This window comes from Panulirus ornatus, chromosome 55 (assembly GCF_036320965.1).
Source record: "Panulirus ornatus isolate Po-2019 chromosome 55, ASM3632096v1, whole genome shotgun sequence".
Taxonomy (NCBI): Eukaryota; Metazoa; Arthropoda; class Malacostraca; order Decapoda; family Palinuridae; genus Panulirus; species Panulirus ornatus.
The window spans coordinates 37649734-37673145 of record NC_092278.1 but is presented as its reverse complement, the minus strand read 5'-3'; the positions used below and the strand labels follow the sequence as shown (position 1 = coordinate 37673145).

General features: G+C 45.4%; 1 protein-coding gene across 3 annotated transcripts; it reads right to left on the bottom strand.

The window, feature by feature from the left end:
* Nucleotides 1–4610: 4610 nt before the first annotated feature.
* Nucleotides 4611–22922, bottom strand: LOC139765711 (galactosylceramide sulfotransferase-like). 3 transcript variants are annotated; one of them, XM_071693498.1, is made up of 10 exons: nt 22578–22921; nt 20036–20355; nt 19297–19402; nt 16830–17003; nt 14723–14821; nt 13344–13490; nt 12313–12450; nt 9033–9275; nt 8217–8329; nt 4611–5573 (listed from the first exon to the last, which is right to left on the bottom strand). In XM_071693498.1, exons 2-10 carry the CDS (start codon nt 20185–20187, stop codon nt 5447–5449), a joined length of 1299 nt encoding a protein of 432 aa, XP_071549599.1. In that variant the 5' UTR covers nt 20188–20355; nt 22578–22921; the 3' UTR covers nt 4611–5446. The 3 variants fall into 3 exon arrangements, with proteins under 3 accessions (XP_071549599.1, XP_071549597.1, XP_071549598.1); XM_071693496.1 differs by having other exon boundaries at nt 4625–5573; nt 13344–13508; nt 22578–22922; XM_071693497.1 differs by having other exon boundaries at nt 4625–5573; nt 13344–13508; nt 20036–20346; nt 22578–22922.
* Nucleotides 22923–23412: the final 490 nt, after the last annotated feature.

The following is a 23412-nucleotide window of genomic DNA, read 5'->3' as shown; positions in this document are numbered from 1 at the left end:
TTCTAAGTATTTCTCACATACTTTCTTCAAAGCAAACACCTGATCCACACATCCTCTACCACTTCTGAAACCACACTGCTCCTCCCCAGTCTGGTGCTCTGTACATGCCTTCACCCTCTCAATCAATACCCTTCCATATAATTTTCCAGGAATACTCAACAATCTTATGCCTCTGCAGTTTGAATACCCACCTTTATCCCCTTTGCCTTTGTACAATAGCACTATGCAAGCATTCCGCTAATCCTCAGGCACTTCACCGTGATCCATACATACACTGAATATCCTTACTAACCAATCAGCAACAAATTCACCCCTTTTCTTAATGAATTCAACTGCAATACTATCCACTCCCGCCGCCTTGCTAATTTCATCTTCCGCAAGGCTTTCACCACCTCTTTTTTATTTCTTTTCTTCTTCACCAAACCACCCTCCCTGACTCTCACTTCACACATTACCGCAGCCAAAATACCCTACATCTGCCACTCTATCATCAATAACATTCAATAATCTTTCAAAATACAGACTCCATCTCCTCTACACTCTATCACCACCTTATATCACTTCCTCCCTTGCCCTTATCACCGATGTTCCCATTTGTTCTCTTGTCTTTCGCACATTATTGACCTCATTCCTAAACGTCTTTCTATTCTTCCTTAAAAATTTAATGATACTCTCTCACCCCAACTCTCATTTGTCCTCTTTTTTCAACCCTTGCGTCTTCCTCACGACCTCCTGTCGCTTTCACTTATATATCTCCTAGTCATTTGCACTCCTTCCTTGTAAGTACAGCCCAAACGCCTCTCTTTTATCTTTCAATAGCAACTTTACTCCTTCATCCCACCTCTCACTACCCTTTCTCCTGCTTTAAGAGTAGTGCTACTCCTTCCGTAGCTCTTGCCCTCTCACCAATATCTGACTTTACTGCCAAGACACTTTCAAACTATTCAGGCGCCATATGGGGATAAGGGATTAACATCAGGTGCCGCATGTGGATAAGGGTTAGCGTCAGGCGCCACATGGGGATAAGGAACTAGCGTCAGCAGCCACATGGGGATAAGGGGCTAGCGTCAGCCGCCACATGAGGACATGTGTTAGCGTCAGGAGAGACATGGGGATAAGGGGCTAGCGTCAGCCGCCACATGAGGACATGTGTTAGCGTCAGGAGAGACATGGGGATAAGGGGCTAGCGTCAGCCGCCACATGAGGACATGTGTTAGCGTCAGGAGAGACATGGGGATAAGGGGCTAGCGTCAGCCGCCACATGAGGACATGTGTTAGCGTCAGGAGAGACATGGGGATAAGGGGCTAGCGTCAGCCGCCACATGAGGACATGTGTTAGCGTCAGGAGAGACATGGGGATAAGGGGCTAGCGTCAGCCGCCACATGAGGACATGTGTTAGCGTCAGGAGAGACATGGGGATAAGGGGCTAGCGTCAGCCGCCACATGAGGACATGTGTTAGCGTCAGGAGAGACATGGGGATAAGGGGCTAGCGTCAGCCGCCACATGAGGACATGTGTTAGCGTCAGGAGAGACATGGGGATAAGGGGCTAGCGTCAGCCGCCACATGAGGACATGTGTTAGCGTCAGGAGAGACATGGGGATAAGGGGCTAGCGTCAGCCGCCACATGAGGACATGTGTTAGCGTCAGGAGAGACATGGGGATAAGGGGCTAGCGTCAGCCGCCACATGAGGACATGTGTTAGCGTCAGGAGAGACATGGGGATAAGGGGCTAGCGTCAGCCGCCACATGAGGACATGTGTTAGCGTCAGGAGAGACATGGGGATAAGGGGCTAGCGTCAGCCGCCACATGAGGACATGTGTTAGCGTCAGGAGAGACATGGGGATAAGGGGCTAGCGTCAGCCGCCACATGAGGACATGTGTTAGCGTCAGGAGAGACATGGGGATAAGGGGCTAGCGTCAGCCGCCACATGAGGACATGTGTTAGCGTCAGGAGAGACATGGGGATAAGGGGCTAGCGTCAGCCGCCACATGAGGACATGTGTTAGCGTCAGGAGAGACATGGGGATAAGGGGCTAGCGTCAGCCGCCACATGAGGACATGTGTTAGCGTCAGGAGAGACATGGGGATAAGGGGCTAGCGTCAGCCGCCACATGAGGACATGTGTTAGCGTCAGGAGAGACATGGGGATAAGGGGCTAGCGTCAGCCGCCACATGAGGACATGTGTTAGCGTCAGGAGAGACATGGGGATAAGGGGCTAGCGTCAGCCGCCACATGAGGACATGTGTTAGCGTCAGGAGAGACATGGGGATAAGGGGCTAGCGTCAGCCGCCACATGAGGACATGTGTTAGCGTCAGGAGAGACATGGGGATAAGGGGCTAGCGTCAGCCGCCACATGAGGACATGTGTTAGCGTCAGGAGAGACATGGGGATAAGGGGCTAGCGTCAGCCGCCACATGAGGACATGTGTTAGCGTCAGGAGAGACATGGGGATAAGGGGCTAGCGTCAGCCGCCACATGAGGACATGTGTTAGCGTCAGGAGAGACATGGGGATAAGGGGCTAGCGTCAGCCGCCACATGAGGACATGTGTTAGCGTCAGGAGAGACATGGGGATAAGGGGCTAGCGTCAGCCGCCACATGAGGACATGTGTTAGCGTCAGGAGAGACATGGGGATAAGGGGCTAGCGTCAGCCGCCACATGAGGACATGTGTTAGCGTCAGGAGAGACATGGGGATAAGGGGCTAGCGTCAGCCGCCACATGAGGACATGTGTTAGCGTCAGGAGAGACATGGGGATAAGGGGCTAGCGTCAGCCGCCACATGAGGACATGTGTTAGCGTCAGGAGAGACATGGGGATAAGGGGCTAGCGTCAGCCGCCACATGAGGACATGTGTTAGCGTCAGGAGAGACATGGGGATAAGGGGCTAGCGTCAGCCGCCACATGAGGACATGTGTTAGCGTCAGGAGAGACATGGGGATAAGGGGCTAGCGTCAGCCGCCACATGAGGACATGTGTTAGCGTCAGGAGAGACATGGGGATAAGGGGCTAGCGTCAGCCGCCACATGAGGACATGTGTTAGCGTCAGGAGAGACATGGGGATAAGGGGCTAGCGTCAGCCGCCACATGAGGACATGTGTTAGCGTCAGGAGAGACATGGGGATAAGGGGCTAGCGTCAGCCGCCACATGAGGACATGTGTTAGCGTCAGGAGAGACATGGGGATAAGGGGCTAGCGTCAGCCGCCACATGAGGACATGTGTTAGCGTCAGGAGAGACATGGGGATAAGGGGCTAGCGTCAGCCGCCACATGAGGACATGTGTTAGCGTCAGGAGAGACATGGGGATAAGGGGCTAGCGTCAGCCGCCACATGAGGACATGTGTTAGCGTCAGGAGAGACATGGGGATAAGGGGCTAGCGTCAGCCGCCACATGAGGACATGTGTTAGCGTCAGGAGAGACATGGGGATAAGGGGCTAGCGTCAGCCGCCACATGAGGACATGTGTTAGCGTCAGGAGAGACATGGGGATAAGGGGCTAGCGTCAGCCGCCACATGAGGACATGTGTTAGCGTCAGGAGAGACATGGGGATAAGGGGCTAGCGTCAGCCGCCACATGAGGACATGTGTTAGCGTCAGGAGAGACATGGGGATAAGGGGCTAGCGTCAGCCGCCACATGAGGACATGTGTTAGCGTCAGGAGAGACATGGGGATAAGGGGCTAGCGTCAGCCGCCACATGAGGACATGTGTTAGCGTCAGGAGAGACATGGGGATAAGGGGCTAGCGTCAGCCGCCACATGAGGACATGTGTTAGCGTCAGGAGAGACATGGGGATAAGGGGCTAGCGTCAGCCGCCACATGAGGACATGTGTTAGCGTCAGGAGAGACATGGGGATAAGGGGCTAGCGTCAGCCGCCACATGAGGACATGTGTTAGCGTCAGGAGAGACATGGGGATAAGGGGCTAGCGTCAGCCGCCACATGAGGACATGTGTTAGCGTCAGGAGAGACATGGGGATAAGGGGCTAGCGTCAGCCGCCACATGAGGACATGTGTTAGCGTCAGGAGAGACATGGGGATAAGGGGCTAGCGTCAGCCGCCACATGAGGACATGTGTTAGCGTCAGGAGAGACATGGGGATAAGGGGCTAGCGTCAGCCGCCACATGAGGACATGTGTTAGCGTCAGGAGAGACATGGGGATAAGGGGCTAGCGTCAGCCGCCACATGAGGACATGTGTTAGCGTCAGGAGAGACATGGGGATAAGGGGCTAGCGTCAGCCGCCACATGAGGACATGTGTTAGCGTCAGGAGAGACATGGGGATAAGGGGCTAGCGTCAGCCGCCACATGAGGACATGTGTTAGCGTCAGGAGAGACATGGGGATAAGGGGCTAGCGTCAGCCGCCACATGAGGACATGTGTTAGCGTCAGGAGAGACATGGGGATAAGGGGCTAGCGTCAGCCGCCACATGAGGACATGTGTTAGCGTCAGGAGAGACATGGGGATAAGGGGCTAGCGTCAGCCGCCTCTGTTGTGACTCCAGCTCTGTTGTGAGTCCAGTTCTGTTGTGAGTCCAGTTCTGTTGTGAGTCCAGCTCTGTTGCGAGTCCAGCTCTGTTGTGACTTCAGCTCTGTTGTAACTCCAGCTCTGTTGCGAGTCCAGCTCTGTTGCGAGTCCAGCTCTGTTGTGACTCCAGCTCTGTTGTGACTCCAGCTCTGTTGTAACTCCAGCTCTGTTGTGAGTCCAGCTCTGTTGTGACTCCAGCTCTGTTGTGAGTCCAGAGTCCAGCTCTGTTGTGAGTCCAATTCTGTTGTGACTCCAGCTCTGTTATGAGTCCAGTTCTGTTGTGAGTCCAGTTCTGTTGTGACTCCAGCTCTGTTATGAGTCCAGTTCTGTTGTGAGTCAAGCTCTTGGTGGGTCCATTTCTGTTGTGAGTCCAGCTCTGTTTTGAGTCCGGCTCTGTGGTAAGTCCAGCTCTGTTGCGAGTCCAGTTCTGTTGTGGGTTTAGCTCTGTTGTGAGTCCAGCTCTTGGTGGGTCCAGTTCAGTTGTAAGTCCAGCTCTGTTGTGAGTCCAGCTCTTGGTGGGTCCAGTTCAGTTGTAAGTCCAGCTCTGTTGTGAGTCCAGTTCTGTTGTAAGTCCAGCTCTGTTGTGAGTCCAGCTCTTGGTGGGTCCAGTTCAGTTGTAAGTCCAGCTCTGTTGTGAGTCCAGTTCTGTTGTAAGTTCAGCTCTGTTCCGAGTCTTGCTCTTGGTGGGTCCATCTCTGGGTGGGCCCATCTCTGGGTGAGTCCATCTCTGGGTGGGTCCATCTCTGTGTGGGTCCATCTCTGGGTGGGTCCATCTCTGGGTGGGTCCATCTCTGTGTGGGTCCATCTCTGGGCGACGAAGACAAGCTACTGTGTGTTGGATGGCGACAATATACCTGGGTAATACTTTGCTATTAACCTCACTGTATCTCTTGCATGTTTCATCATATTCTTGATCTACTGGTCTGTGTGTGTCAGCACTTTCTTAAGGCTGTTGATAGTTTCAGCAATATTACCAGGGTTCTCCAGCATGTGTGGACCAAGTGGCAGGGCATCCACACCGGGACTGATCCGTAGTCCAAACCTGTGAACAAGCAATTAAATCCAGTACAGTTGTTTACTTTCTATAACATAGCAATGTGGTCTTGTCTGTGTCTTGTCTGTAAATACAGAAATGTGTCCAATGTGTGTCTTGTCTGTAGACAGAAATATGGTCCTGTCTGTGTCTTGTCTGTAAATACAGAAATGTGTCCAATGTGTGTCTTGTCTGTAGACAGAAATATGGTCCTGTCTGTGTCTTGTCTGTAAATACAGAAATGTGTCCAATGTGTGTCTTGTCTGTAGACAGAAATATGGTCCTGTCTGTGTCTTGTCTGTAGACGTAGAAATGTGGTCTTGGCTGTAGCCAATCACATCGGGATGAGGGCGTGGCAATCAGTCTTTAGACCAATCCAGAGTACGTCATTGTGGTCATTCCTACCTACCACAGCCGGTCAGGTCGGGGCTGGCCGCTCCCGGGTGGCGGCTCCTCCATACATAAAACTCCCTGACGACTGCTTGCCCATCAGTCCTTCAGCCATCACGTCGTACGACCCCAGCAGGTAAGGCTGGGTTTCTGGGTCTCAAAACCCCGTAGCCAACACTGCCCTACATTAAGATGTTTGCCTGTGTCGTGTTGGGTCTCAGTGTGACAATATAACTTGTCATCGAATGACCCAACGAATACATTTATCTTGTATCATATCTTTATAATCAACTTGTCGTACAGGAAGGGGGATCTCCTGTTTGATATCTTACCAGGAATGTAGAATGTGGAATATTGAATGTTAAGTGTTAACGAACGTGTTTGAATCCGATTAAATGTGCTTTTGTTATCGTGTTTTCTTATCTCTTGTATTATAGGTAGGTTTAACCCTGGTGTTTGCTCTCGTCCCATAACGTTAAGATAGCGTTATCCAGTGTGCGTAACGAATCAATTGACGACCTGCTGGGAGAGAATATTGGTAGTGAATATTTGCCGTGATGGCCAGGAGTCGTGAGAATATTCACACCAAATCTTGAACCTGGATGGAACCTAGCATGATGGAGGAGGCGCGTACTGATGCTCACTCATCATATAAGACGGTTCATACATCTTAGCTAAAATGTCCATCACACTAATGCCTCTATCAGGAACCTATTCCAACCTTTTCGCCAGATTGAAAGAGGACGAACAATGGGTTACGACCCCATCCAATTGGGTGACACACACACACATCAGTGAAAACCACAGGATCAAACCCACTTACTACATACAGCAAGTGGCTGGTAGTGCGCGGTCATGAACTCTGGACCCATTACTATGTAGCTTTTGTTCATCCTTATTTTGGTCATCACAATGGCTCTCTCACTCCCTCCCTGGCCGTAACGAGGTCGTCCAACACTGGTGTGACCGAGGCCGAGGTCAACATTCTCGACCTATGACCATCCTGCAGTCAGTAATGCCTCAGTGTTGTGGATATTCTCCACCATCACGTCACCTCTTGTATCCATATTGCCCATCCAAGTTATAGCCATCCATATTGACCATGTACATTATAACCATCCAGGTTATAGTGACCCAGGTTATAGCCATCCAGGTTATAGCGATCCAGGTTATAACTACCCAAGTTATAACTATCCAGGTTATAACCATCCAGGGAGGGAGTGTCGTATTTTCCATTGTAATCGTAAATTCTTCTAAATCAATGGAACAAGAATGACAAGTTTACAGTCATGGTCGAGGTGTGGAAGTGATCGTATTTTTTCGTCCACCTGACCACATCCTTCCAGCACCACATCCCTGAGGTTATCATCATGTGACTCAACCACTCATGCCTACCATCAAAACATTGTTGCAGGTGGAGGATAGTCAGGCAAGGGTACAGGTGGAGGATAGTCTGTCAAGGGTACAGGTGGAGGATAGTCTGTCAAGGGTACAGGTGGAGGATAGTCAGGCAAGGGTACAGGTGGAGGATAGTCAGGCAAGGGTACAGGTGGAGGATAGTCTGTCAAGGGTACAGGTGGAGGAAAGTCTGTCAAGGGTACAGGTGGAGGATAGTCTGTCAAGGGTACAGGTGGAGGATAGTCAGGCAAGGGTACAGGTGGAGGATAGTCAGGCAAGGGTACAGGTGGAGGATAGTCAGGCAAGGGTACAGGTGGAGGATAGTCAGGCAAGGGTACAGGTGGAGGATAGTCAGGCAAGGGTACAGGTGGAGGATAGTCAGGCAAGGGTACAGGTGGAGGATAGTCTGTCAAGGGTACAGGTGGAGGATAGTCAGGCAAGGGTAAAGGTGGAGGATAGTCTGTCAAGGGTACAGGTGGAGGATAGTCTGTCAAGGGTACAGGTGGAGGATAGCCTGTCAAGGGTACAGGTGGAGGATAGTCTGTCAAGGGTACAGGTGGAGGATAGTCTGTCAAGGGTACAGGTGGAGGATAGTCTGTCAAGGGTACAGCGATAAATTCATCTTATATATATATATATATATATATATATATATATATATATATATATATATATATATATATATATATATATATATATATATATATTACCTGACATAGGTTATATTCCAGATATCATATTACACATCATGTCTGATATGAACGTTACAAATATATTTCTTTAATATAAACAAAAAAGATTAACCAGAAGAAAATGAAAATAAGTGAACAAACTGATATGAAAGTGACAGCATGTTTGACTTACTTCCTGGCCACCTCCATCCTGTGTTGTCCCCTCAGTAAGTTGATGAAGGACAGCTCAGTCCTGGTGTACTGTGTACATCGGCTATTGCCCGACTCTGCCTTATACCCATCCACCTGTAACACATTGCACACTGCTTTAGTCTGCTGTACACACACTGGATCTGCCACAGTCTGCTGTACACCCTGGGTCTGCCACAGTCTGCTGTACACCCTGGGTCTGCCACAGTCTGCTGTACACCCTGGGTCTGCCACAGTCTGCTGTACACCCTGGGTCTGCCACAGTCTGCTGTACACCCTGGGTATGCCACAGTCTGCTGTACACCCTGGGTCTGCCACAGTCTGCTGTACACCCTGGGTCTGCCACAGTCTGCTGTACACCCTGGGTCTGCCACAGTCTGCTGTACACCCTGGGTCTGCCACAGTCTGCTGTACACCCTGGGTCTGCCACAGTCTGCTGTACACCCTGGGTCTGCCACAGTCTGCTGTACACCCTGGGTCTGCCACAGTCTGCTGTACACCCTGGGTCTGCCACAGTCTGCTGTACACCCTGGGTCTGCCACAGTCTGCTGTACACCCTGGGTCTGTATGAATCACTTTATATTGACCATAGTCATGGCTAGAGTCACTCCAATACAGACTATAGTTATGGCTAGAGTCACTCCAACACTGGCTATAGTTATGGCTAGAGTCACTCCAACACAGACTATAGTTATGGCTAGAGTCACTCCAACACAGACTGTAGTTATGGCTAGAGTCACTCCAACAGTGGCTATAGTCGCTCCAACACTGGCTATAGCTAGTCTGCGATACAACTCACCATGTTAGAGGAAGGCCTCTCAGCGCCGGCCATCATACTGGACTCCTTCTTCACAAAGCCACAGGTCTTTGTGAGCTGGTCTGTCAGAAGCCTGAGTCTGGCCACCTCACCAGCCATCCTCTCCCTCCCGAAGTCATGCACCAGCTCGTCAAACCGCCTGACGAAGTGGTCATACACAAGGTAATCGGACGCCAGCTTGTGTGTCAGGACCTCCCGAACTTCTGGGCTCATGCTCCTCTTGAACTGTTGACAGAAGAAATCATATTGAGTCACTTCTATGAGTAAAATTCACCCTTGGCAAGGTTTTACCACCAGAAATAATCTCTTCCAAGGGCATCTCACACCAAAGGAGTCCGTATTTCCCTGCTACGAGCAGTAGCGCAGCCGTTGGAAAAACGTCCTGGGAAAAATCATTTCGTTATGATAGAAAGTGGTCCTGTGATTACTAGATAAAATTAATATAAATATATATATATATATATATATATATATATATATATATATATATATATATATATATATATATATATATATAAGTATGCTTGTGGCATGAGAAGCGTGGGAGGTGGGCAGATTAGAAAGGGTAGTGAGTGGTGGGATGAAGAAGTAAGATCATTAGTGAAAGAGAAGAGAGAGGCATTTGGACGATTTTTGCAGGGAAATAATGCAAATGAGTGGGAGATGTATAAAAGAAAGAGGCAGGAGGTCAAGAGAAAGGTGCAAGAGGTGAAAAAGAGGGCAAATGAGAGTTGGGGCGAGAGATTATCATCAAATTTTAGGGAGAATAAAAAGATGTTTTGGAAGGAGATAAATAAAGTGCGTAAGACAAGGGAACAAATGGGAACATCAGTGAAGGGGGCTAATGAGGAGGTGATAACAAGTAGTGGTGATGTGAGGAGATGGAGTCAGTATTTTGAAGGTTTGTTGAATGGGTTTGATAATAGAGTGGCAGATATAGGGTGTTTTGGTCGAGGTGGTGTGCAAAGTGAGAGGGTTAGGGGAAATGATTTGGTAAACAGAGAAGAGGTAGTAAAAGCTTTGCGGAAGATGAAAGCCGGTAAGGCGGCGGGTTTGGATGGTATTGCAGTGGAATTTATTAGAAAAGGGGTGACAGTATTGTTGACTGGTTGGTAAGGTTATTCAATGTATATATGACTCATGGTGAGGTACCTGAGGACTGGCGGAATGCTTGCATAGTGCCATTGTACAAAGGCAAAGGGGATAAGAGTGAGTGCTCAAATTACAGAGGTATAACTTTGTTGAGTATTCGTGGGAAATTATATGGGAGGGTATTGATTGAGAGGGTGAAGGCATGTACAGAGCACCAGATTGGGGAAGAGCAAAGTGGTTTCAGAAGTGGTAGAGGATATGTGGATCAGGTGTTTGCTTTGAAAAATGTATGTGAGAAATACTTAGAAAAGCAAATGGATTTCTATGTAGCATTTATGCATCTGGAGAAGCCATACGATAGAGTTGATAGAGATGCTCTGTGGAAGGTATTAAGAATGTATGGTGTGGGAGGCAAGTTGTTAGAAGCAGCGAAAAGTTTTTATCGAGGATGTAAGGCATGTGTACGTGTAGGAAGAGAGGAAAGTGATTGGTTCTCAGTGAATGTTGGTTTGCGGCAGGGGTGCGTGATGTCTCCATGGTTGTTTAATTTGTTTATGGATGGAGTTGTTAGGGAGGTGAATGCACGAGTTTTGGAAAGAGGGACAAGCATGCAGTCTGTTGTAGATGAGAGAGCTTGGGAAGTGAGTCAGTTGTTGTTCGCTGATGATACATCACTGGTGGCTGATTCGGGTGAGAAACTGCAGAAGCTAGGGACTGAGTTTGGTAAAGTGTGTGAAAGAAGAAAGCTGAGAGTAAATGTGAATAAGAGCTAGGTTATTAGGTACAATAGGGTTGAGGGACAAGTCATTTAGGAGGTAAGTTTGAATGGAGAAAAACTGGAGGAAGTGAAGTGTTTTAGATATCTGGGAGTGGATTTGGCAGCGGATGAACTATGGAAGCGGAAGTGAATCATAGGGTGGGGGAGGGGGGGAAAGTTCTGGGAGCGTTGAAAAATGTGTGGAAGTCGAGAACGTTATCTTTGAAAGCAAAAATGGGTATGTTTGAAGGAATAGTGGTTCTAACAATGATATATGGTTGCGAGGCGTGGGCTATAGATAGAGTTGTGCGGAGGAGGGTGGATGTGCTGGAAATGAGGTATTTGAGGACAATATGTGGTGTGAGGTGGTTTGATCGAGTAAGTAATGAAAGGGTAAGAGAGATGTGTGGTAATAAAAAGAGTGTGGTTGAGAGAGCAGAGAGGGTGTTTTGAAATGGTTTGGTCACACGGAGATAATGAGTGAGGAAAGATTGACCAAGAGGATATATGTGTCAGAGGTGGAGGGAACGAGGAGAAGTGGGAGACCAAAGTGGAGGTGGAAAGATGGAGTGAAAAAGATTTTGACTGATCGTGGCCTGAACATGCAGGAGGGTGAAAGGCGTGCAAGGAATAGAGTGCACTGAAACGATGTGGTATACCGGGGTCGACGTGCTGTCAATGGATTGAACCAGGGCATGTGAAGTGTCTGGGTAAAATATGGATAGTTTTATGGGGCTTGGATTTGGAAAGGGAGCTGTGGTTTCGGTGCATTATACATGACAGCTAGAGACTGACTGTGAACGAATGTGGCCTTTGTTGTCTTTCCTAGCGCACATGCGGGGGAGGGGGTTTTCATTTCATGTGTGGCGGAGTGGCGACGGGAATGAATAAGGGCAGACAGTATGAATTATGTACATGTGTTTATATATATATATATATATATATATATATATGTTGAGATGTATAGGTATGTGTATGTGCGTGTATGGACATTTATGTATATACATATGTATGTGAGTGGGTTGGGCTGTTTCCTAGCGCTACCTCGCTAACGCGGGAGACAGCGATAAAGCATAATATAATGTATAATATACGAGACTGTGATCTTGCCACACAGTATGTTGGTGCACTAGACCGTGATCTTGCCACACAGTATGTTGGTGCACTAGACCGTGATCTTGCCACACAGTATGTTGGTGCAGTAGACCGTGATCTTGCCACACAGTATGTTGGTGCACTAGACCGTGATCTTGCCACACAGTATGTTGGTGCACTAGACCGTGATCTTGCCACACAATATGTTGGTGCACTAGACCGTGATCTTGCCACACAATATGTTGGTGCAGTAGAGAGAACAACGTGTGATTGTACAACGTTGTGTGACCGTCATAAGAGGAGGAGACCAGTGCTTACCTTGAGGCTTCTGGCGTTCACTTTGAGAACGAGGACGTCGGTCAGGTTCCAACATAGCAGGTGACTCATCAACACCAGCGACTCCTCCATCCTATCCGCCACCATCACCAGGTTGAACTGCTCCTCCGCACGTCTCACCTACACATAATGAACAACATCGTATGACGTCAATCTACTTCCCCTCATACTTGACGTATGTTGGAAGAGGCTGAAGATAATCGTAAGATAATCTTCATGACTCTGGTCCCAGCTAATGTATACGATGATCGAACACATGTGACCTGAGTTACTCTATATCAAGTGTGTCGTCATCATAATGCAATGTATTCACAGTCTATACAGACTACTCATGTAAGAAAAGGATGTTAATGAAGCTATCCATCAAATAGCTGAGTAAAATATCAATAACATTCCTGCTTGCATCAATAGTTTATTACTGCTCATTGAGACACCCTTCACTAGTTCATACAGCTGTTGTCACGTTAGACTTACCTCAGCTGTTGTCCCGTTATCCTTACCTCAGCTGTTGTCACGTCATCTTTACCTCAGCTGTTGTCATGTTATCTTTACCTCAACTGTTGTTACGTTACCCTTACCTATGTTGTTGTCATGTTATCTTTACCTAAGCTGTTGTCACGGTATCTTTAGCCGAACTGCTGCCACGTTAACCCAGTTGTTGTCATGTTATCCTTAACATATGTACACTCATAAGATACAGAGTAACAACACTGTATAATACATAAGATACAGAGTAACAACACTGTATAATACATAAGATACAGAGTAACAACACTGTATAATACATAAGATACAGAGTAACAACACTGTATAATACATAAGATACAGAGTAACAACACTGTATGATACATAAGATACAGAGTAACAACACTGTATAATACATAAGATACAGAGTAACAACACTGTATAATACATAAGATACAGAGTAACAACACTGTATAATACATAAGATACAGAGTAACAACACTGTATAATACATAACAACATGGATGATGACTCTCCTCACAACTTACCAGGTGTTGTACAGCTGTGAGGTTGTTCATATGAGGCTCAGGCATGCCCAGGTCCCAGACCATCTGGTTGTAACCAATGTATTTATGGTGTCGCGGGGCCTCTGCCGGTACACTCAGAACGTACTCTTCCACTGTCTTGTTGTACACCTGCAGTACACACGGGAACTGGGAGTGGAGCAGGTGGAGCAGCACAAGATGTGGGATGGGTAGACGTAAGAAATGGAGGTCTAAGAGTTGGAGAGAAAAACGGAAGAGTCATGTGAGGCGGAAATGGAAGAGGAAGAGACGCAAGAGAGGGAGAAACAAGAGTGGGAAACAGAAGAGGAAGAGATGTAAGAGGGGGAGATAGAAGAGGAAGAGATGTAAGAGGGGGAGATAGAAGAGGAAGAGATGTAAGAGGGGGCGAGACAGAAGAGGAAGAGATGCAAGAGGGGGCGAGACAGAAGAAATGTAAGAGGGGGCGAGAGGGAAAAGGCTTGAGACCACAAGAAAGGAGGAGGTAGGTATCTTGTGAGGAACCATAAAGATGGGTTGTGAGGGAGGGAGGGAGGGAGGGACATGCTGGAGGTGTGAGCGGCAGGGTTGTAGGTCAGGGAATGTGAGCCAAAGACATCTGGGGAGACACGAGGTGACACGTGGAAAGATGAAGAAGATACAAAGATAAGCTGGAACTGGTGAGGGTGTTGGAGAAGCCATGTCATGAGGGATCAGTCAAGGTGACAGTGGCTGGAGAAGCTAGGTCATAAATGGAACAACAATGTAATTCATAATCTAATGAATAACTACATCTGACCACACAAGGCCAAGCTTGTGGTATGAATACAAACACATCCATTCCCTGAGACAATTATAGTTTCATGACCGGGGGGAAAGAGAACCAATGTCTGAAAACCAAAATTCTCTGATCTGAAAACACAGACTCCATGACACAAAGTCCTGCTCATGGTCTGAAAACCAAGGATTCCCTTGTCTGAAAAACAGGTCAGACTCAGGACTATGGTCTGAAAACATAGTCATAGTCTGAGGACCAAGAACTCCCTGATCAATGAGCAGCTCTCTGGTCTGAAAACAGAATGCTTCATGATATGAGACAAAAAAAAATTAGATTACAAGACGTATAACATAAGAACAATGGGGTCTATGGTCACAAGTTATTGTAAGAAACATGTTCCTGGGTTTAGGAACTAACTGTTCTATTGCTTATGAACAAAATGGTAGATGTTTGAGGAAAAAAATGATCTTTTTAAGATCTTAGGGACAAAACGTTACAAGTTGTAGGTAGACATGATATTGAAGCGACACTTAACATGATCGACCACAAGTGAAAGCTATAACATTAATGTGTTGTGGAGCCAGACAGATACACAGCCAAGACCGACCTTTTCCATGTTGGTGTACACATACAGAGACTCGAAGAGATCGGCTGGTTCTCTGACGATGGTGAGGTAGACTGTGTCCCTGGGCATTACTCGCTCCACCTACCAAACATACAAATATAAACTTAACCAACTTCATCTCACACTTCACACTCCTTCCAGAGAAACTCCTGGCTCTATCTGTCTTAGATTTCATTTATTTGGCAATAAAATACAGTAAAATAAAGCAATAAAATAAAATACAGTATAAAAGCATACAGGAAAATGCTGGCGAGGACAACGTTAAATAATAATCAAGTCCTACATGCAGTGTGGCGATACTTGTTATGTTAGTGTAACTATCCCTTGTATCTTGTGTTTATCATCTCCTGCTAAACACTATTTCTTAGCCTCGCATGACTAGGATACAGACTGTGGAACTTCCTTGTGCTCTTTCCGACGGCCTGTGCCATCCTGCATGCATGTCACTCACCACCTGACGCAAGATATGTCTTCTGCAGGAAAATATCTGTTTACGTTTGGATTATCATTTCCTCAGGGAACGTGTTTGTCACCTTCACCAGTGAACGTAAGATGTTCTTCTGTACAGCAACATGTAAGATTCTTGATGTCATGTTCACCAGTGAACGTAAGATGTTCTTCTGTACAGCAACATGTAAGATTCTTGATGTCATGTTCCCCAGTGAACGTAAGATGTTCTGTACAGCAACATGTAACATTCTTGATGTCATGTTCACCAGTGAACGTAAGATGTTCTTCTCTACATATCAAGTTCTTGATGTTTCTGAGTTTCAGGTGGGCAGTAACATTCTAGCAAGCCTTGTTTCCTCAAGTGGTGCATGAAGAAGTCTTATGTTTATTCTCAAGTGGGCTGAACATGTCTTGTATATTGTCTCTTAACATCCTATCTCAAGCAAGACACTTTTGACACTGAAAAATGTATGATTTGCTTCCTTTACAATCATCCTGACGTAAATTGCTGATAACATTATCGTGTGTATGGTAACCTGTCTGTACCATACTTGGAGGGAAGCACCATCTCTTGTACTGTACGGGGAGGGAGTTCTACACTCGTGGGGCACCATCTCTTGTACTGTACGTGGAGGGAGTTGTACACTGGTGGGGGCCCATCTCTTGTACTGTACGGGGGAGGGAGTTCTACACTCGTGGGGTCCCATCTCTTGTACTGTACGGGGAGGGAGTTCTACACTCGTGGGGCACCATCTCTTGTACTGTACGTGGAGGGAGTTGTACACTGGTGGGGGCCCATCTCTTGTACTGTACGGGGGAGGGAGTTCTACACTCGTGGGGTCCCATCTCTTGTACTGTACGGGGAGGGAGTTCTACACTCGTGGGGCACCATCTCTTGTACTGTACGGGGAGGGAGTTCTACACTCGTGGGGCACCATCTCTTGTACTGTACGGGGAGGGAGTTCTACACTCGTGGGGCACCATCTTTTGTGCTGCGTCACATGAATATGCTATCATACTGGTGCACTGTGTCATATTAGTGCATTGTGTCGCTCTGATGTGCTGCTTCATACTAATATGCTGTGTCACTCGTGTGTTGCTTCATACTACCGTGCTGTGTCACATTCGTGTGTTGCTTCATACTACCGTGCTGTGTCACATTCGTGTGTTGCTTCATACTACCGTGCTGTGTTACATTCGTGTGTTGCTATATATTAGCGTGATTCGTCACATTGGTGAGCCGTGTTGGTTAAGTGTGTGGTAACACGTGATCAAGAGCGAGACATGAATATCTATCAAGATCATGACCTCACTATCTATCCAGGTTGACCTCTCATCAACAACCGATGGGTTGTTAGACGAGCATAACCTGCAGGGTTGCCATATCGTCAACAACTGGAGGCATGGGTTGTTAAAGTAGCACAACCTGTAGGTTGCCTTCGAGCGAAAAGGAGACACAACTAACTAACTTTGCAAGACAGTTTATGATATATTTTCGTACCATTTTGTTAAGAACCATGTAAGTTTCACCTCACGAATAAGAAAGAATCTTTATCAACAAGAAAGTGAATGGTTTAGTCTAGATTTAATAAGTATTACTTTTCAAATACAAATATATACTTTGTATCTCTTTACTGACCTCAAGATGGTCCCACTTGGTGTGGATGGCCATAATGTTGACTCCGAGTTTGTACCAGGGAGAAGCCACCAACATACCAGAGTGGAATGGCCTTAGTCCACCGCCGAAGTAGTTGCCGAAGTCAGGTAAAGCGAAGTGGAGGTTGTGTCTCAGACCATACCGGAACAAGATGTTCTGCAATAATCACTACATATATATATATATATATATATATATATATATATATATATATATATATATATATATATATATATATATACATATACACAGAGAGAGAGAGAGAGAGAGAGAGAGAGAGAGAGAGAGAGAGAGAGAGAGAGAGAGAGAGAGAGAGAGAGAGAGAGAGAGAACCGTGTATTCTCAAATAAAATCATGAGGATTTACATAGTTATGTCAGACACAAGAGGATCATTACCCTGTCAATCAGTCCATTAATTACGGAAATCAGATGCTTGATTTCAAGACAACCTGTAAGTGTTGTTGTGTGGTCAGCAGTTGTTTACGACACCCGTCAGTGTTGTTGTGTAGTCAGGAGTTGTTAAAGATACCTGTAAGTGTTGTTGTGTAGTCAGGTGTGGATGAAGGTACCTGTGAGAGCTTGGAGTGGTGTGTGTCACAGTGTTTAACGTGAAGGTTGAACGTGTAGCGACGTTGTGTAGCAGGTGAGCGGTGTCAAGTTTCATTGTCCTGTTTGTATGAGCGGGAGGAAGGGTGGGAAGACACGTTTCTGGTTGATTTTGTGTATGTTGCTCATGACTTATTTATGTGGCTGACTTGTGGCTGAATTTGAAGTCGTCTTATGAATATGTTCGTGTGTTCTTCTGGTGCAGGGACGTCATTGGAGTGGGTCAGGAATACTTCATGTGTAGAGATATGACTGGTGAGGTAAGACTGGTGTATCCTAAACGTGCATCATACTTGGTTGCTTTGCTCTTGTGATTGGCCATGTTAAGAAAGAAACAAAATTACTAAAGGATATCTTACCTTCTAATGCAATTTGGTTTAGGTATGTAGATGATATTCTTTGTGTTTGCCCAACAAATGAAAATTTACAAACATTCCTCCCCTTACTTAACAATTTAGTACCTTCCATCAAGTTTACTGTAGAAAATGAAAATAATGGTATGTTACCATTTTTAGATTGCATGATCCATAGGCAAGGAAACAAGTTTAAGTTTAGCATATACAGAAAACCTACCAATGTATGCTCATATATCCATTATTACTCATCTCAACATGACAGAGTTAAATTATCATCATTTCAATCTATGTTCCTTAGGGCATTACGTATTTGCAGTCCAGAGTTTATTGATGATGAGTTTCAGAAGATATATTCTACTGGATCTAAGTTAAAATACCCTAGATCTTTCATTGATAAGTCCCTTAAGCTAGCAAAATCATTTTATAGAGTTGAGTCCAAACCTCCCTTTGACACCAAGAATCTTTTAGTTCTCCCTTTTAATAATAATTTTACTTTACTTCCCATGTTGCTTAAATCCTTTAATGTAAATATTGCCTTAAGCAACAATAATACTATAAAGAATATCTTAATCAGGAATTCACCAGAAAATTCTCTTGGATGCATCTATAAAGTGCCATGTGGAAATTGTGATAAATTTTATGTCGGGTAAACTGGTAAGGATCTTTCTGCTAGACTTAAGCAACATAAATATAGTATGAGAACGGGACAATAATCAAATGCCTTGTTTAATCACGTTAAAAACTATGATCATTGTGTTGACTGGGGTAATGCTATCTCAGTTATTAACTCTATTATCACGAGAAATATCAGTGAATCTTTTATCATTAAATACACAAAGAATTATAATCTTAATATTAGTGATGGTCTATACAAATTAGATAACTTTATTGTTGATAAAAATTTGTAAAAGGATAAGTTTATGAACGCTCGTTGTCTATCTTGGACAATCGCATGTTTACCAAATGGCGTCCTAGCTTCGTCTCTTCGATGTATATCAACTGACTTATATTTCTCTCTTGTGTCTCCTCTGATGATGTGATTATCACACAAAAGTGCACTTGGGAACTTTTCGTGTTTCATTTTCCCCGTGGACTCTTAGGAATATATATATATATATATATATATATATATATATATATATATATATATATATATATATATATATATATATCATCCCTGGGGATAGGGGAGAAAGAATACTTCCCACGTATTCCCTGCGTGTCGTAGAAGGCGACTAAAAGGGGAAGGAGGGGGGGGGGCTGGAAATCCTCCGCTCCAGTTTATACTTTCCCAAAAGAAGGAACAGAGAAGGGGGCCAAGTGAGGATTTTCTCTCTACGGCTCAGTCCTCTGTTCTTAACACTACCTCTCTGACGCGGGAAGTGGCGAATATGTTTGAAAAAAAAGAATATATATATATATATATATATATATATATATATATATATATATATATATATATATATATATATATTGTGTGTCTGACCTGGATGGCTGAAGATGCACATTTGTGAGTCTTGAGGAAGGCGATGTCTGAGGTGGGCCGGCATGACTCCGCTCTCCCTCGCTTCATCCAGTCTGGCGTTGGTCGTCTGCCGGAGATATTATCAGCAACATGACCACACGAATGAGGCAGTGGGGCTCATCTACAGTGGTAGGCAGTGGGGCTCATCTACAGTGGTAGGCAGTGGGGCTCATCTACAGTGGTGGTCACGGGATCATCTACAGTGGTAGACAGTGGATATTACGGGAACATCTACAGCGGTAGGGAGTGCTGGTCAATGGATCATCTACAGTGATAGAGAGTGGTTCTCACTGGTACAGCTACAGTGGTAGGGAGTGCTGGTCACGGGAACAGCTACAGTGGTAGGGAGTGCTGGTCACGGGAACAGCTACAGTGGTAGGGAGTGCTGGTCACGGGAACAGCTACAGTGGGAGAGAGTGGAGTTCAAGGAGACAGCGACAGCGGAAGTAAGTCTATGTTAAGGAAGCAGCCAGAGTGGGCGAGGTAAGATGAACCGAACATCATTAGACCACAAGACAATTACTTACAAGAACAAAGACATTAGGACCGTGTGGTAGTGAAGAGAGGCTGGGAAATGATGTCCCAAAAGAACAAAGAACTTCGACTGTATAGCAAAGAAAAGAAGTAAAAGATAGGGTGCCTTCACAGCATTTTTTCCCCCTTTACAAACAATTTGATCACTTGTTAACCTCGTACGTACCTCCACCTGCGGTTGGTCGTGTAGGAAGAAACATGGAGAGTGTACAGGAGAGCGAGGAGCATCATGACACCCAGCAGTAATCTCTGTGTAGCCATGCGTGAGCATACAGCCTTGCTACACGACAAGAGCGGCAGTAACAGACGCAACACCATCTTGTTTTACGAGGATCGCTTCCTTATGAAATCTCAGCTCCGTCTCTCTCGCTATCCTCTACCCTGCCTTCCTCTATTCTCAACTCTACCCTCCTCTGTGCTCTGAGGGAGGTTGGTAGGACAAGCTAAACAGCCTCGTTCAACTCCAGGACCTGCAACCTGTAAAAACTAATTTAGAAAAGAGAATGTCATGATTACATGAAAGGCAAAACTGGAAATTATATTTTTTTCTATCATACTCAATCGCCGTCTCTCGTATTAGCGAAGTAGCGCAAGGAAACAGACGTGGAATGGCCCAACCCACCCACATATACATGTATATACATAAACGCCCACACACGCACATATACATACATATACATTTCAACGTATACATGCATTTACATACACAGGCATATACATATATACGTGTACATAATCATACTCGCTGCCTTCATCCATTCATGTCGCCACCCCGCCACACATGAAATAGCATCATCACCCCTAACCCCCCCCCCCCCCCCCCCCCCCCAGCGAGGTAACGCTAGGAAAAGACAACAAAGGCCACATTCGTTCACACTCAGTCTCTAGCTGTCATGTATAATGCACCGGAACCACAGCTTCCTTTCCACATTCGGGCCCCACAAAACTTTCCATGGTTTACCCCAGACGCTTCACATGCCCTGGTTCAATCCACTGACAGCACGTCCACCCCGGTATACCACATCGTTCCAATTCACTCTTTTCCTTGCACGCCTTTCACCCTCCTGTATGTTCAAACCCCGATAGCCCAAAATCTTTTTCACTCCATCCTTCCACCTCCAGTTTGGTCTCCCGCTTCTCCTTCTTCCCTCTACCTCTGACACATATATCCTCTTGGTCAATCTTTCCTCACTCATTCTTTCCATGTGACCAAACCATTTCAATACACCCTCTTCTGCTCTCTCAACCACACTCTTTTTATTACGACACATCTCTCTTCCCCTTTCATTACTTACTCGATCAAACCACCCCAGCACATCCACCCTCCTCCGCACAACTCTATCTTTAGCCCACGCCTCGCAACCATGTAACATTGTTGGAACCACTATTCCTTCCACACATTCTTCATCGCCCCCAGATGGAGAACCTATCCTGAGTGAACAACTGGCACATATCATGATAAAATAGACTATCTTTCTTGGCTGTACCACTGGCATATATCTTGTCATGATAGATAACCTTCCCTGACTGTACAAGTGGCATATATCATGTTAAGAAAGAGTCCCTTCCCTAACTGAAAAATTGGCATATATCATGTAATGATACATGGCCTTCCCTGGGTGTACAACTGGCATATATCATGTTATGACAGTGGACCTTCCCTGGCTGTACAAGTGGCATATATCATATTAAACTTCACGGCAAAAGTTTGCCTGAAATACAAATATTGGTAAAATTCATCTTTCATTCGAGGTTCTTTTGATACAAGGATCTGTTCCCCCAAAATTCACCTTTTACGTGCATGAATGACGTCAATATTATCTTGAACACCTGAGAAAGTGTTCAAGATATTTTGCATGATGGTAATAACATGATAATGTAATGGCCCTTGGATCATCAAGACTAAAGCTCATATATGCTACACTATCCTCGAGCAACATCAACATCTACAGCAGGGATATTCATTGGTAGCAGAGCCGCAATATGAAACTAAAACAGATGGAAGAGCTATACATTTACCTCCATTTTTTCTCAAAACATTTCATTCTACTAATGTGTATGTGTAATGTGTATGTTTTCATATTAAGTCTTGTGTTTATGTGTATGTTATCATACTGAGTCTTGTGTCTACGTGTATGTTATCATATCAAGTCTTGTGTTTACGTGTATGTTATTATCTTAAGTCTTGTGTTTATGTGCATGTTGTTGTGTCCACATCTTTCTAACATGCTTAACCCTTTGCCTTTTGTTCTTCCAAGAAGGAAATAACCTCCATATTTTCACTTTTATACAGTTCTGCAATAACATCACGACCTTTTTTTTTTATGTTCTTTTCCATGTTAATGTCTTCATTCACTCACGGAGACACTGCCTTCTGCGCACACCCCCAGGCTGAGCTATTAAGTAAGGATCATATTTTCCTCCTGAGATGCCATCATGCGCCGACCTAACTAGTGATAGCTAAACCACTGAAGGTAACCACCACCAGATGACGTAAACAAGGCAGGGGAAGATAATGGCAGGGGAAGGGAAGGAAGTGAGAGAAGTCTATGAACGAAATACATGAACGAAAACAGCACAGAGAGGATGGGAGTGAAGGAAGCAACGAAAGTAGAAGTGTGTGAATGTAACCAGCGACGAGCAGGTAAGGAGGGCTGGAGGATCTCACCACCACCAGCCACTTACCTACACGATATGGAATCACTTACTTGGGAGGTTATAGATGCCAGACGTTGTCGGTTTGTGATGGAACATCAGTAAGTAATAGTTGACACATGGTGACGTTATGGTGAAGTTCAAATTGCCACAAAATCGACACCACAGACACAGTTTAACAGTCCAGCAAGCACCTTGTTCAGCACTGATCAGGTATGGCAGTCACTACCCCGATAGGTATGATCGATTTTGATAACAGCAAATTCAGAATTCAAGATGAGAATCCGATTTACGAGACGGTGGAATGCACTACAATATTACGAAACTTGTTCGTTGTATGGCAGACGATACAGCATAAGAATGTGAAAGTACATTTTCACGGACGGATCCATTCGCGCGCCATGCCCAACGTATCGTACGGGAAAATCCGTCTAATTAGGAAAAAGACAATTTGAATGCTACAGCATGTGTTTCCTCCAGAAGTAAAATCAGTTTTATGTCATTTCTAAGACAACTTACAAATCAAGAAAAAAAACCATAAGATTTATTTTGCTTTGACAAGTATTGCTGTGCCAGCCAACCACCTAAATGTAAGGCCGTTGGAAGGGTCGCCTCCCCTGTAATGTCTCCCACAACCGTTACTTACCAACAGGCTTACTTCTACGTTAACCTCTCACTCAAAAACTGGAAAATACCTAAACATTTTGCAATCTTCGGTGATGAATGTTAACGCAATGCTCGGATTTACTGGTCGTAAATATCAAATTAATGTTTATCATTAATTTAGGCAATTTACCGCATGATGGCCCGTTACTTCTAGCACTCTAGGATACGTTTCTAGGTATCATTGGCTTCATCATATCATACTGAATATTTACTATAGCTAAA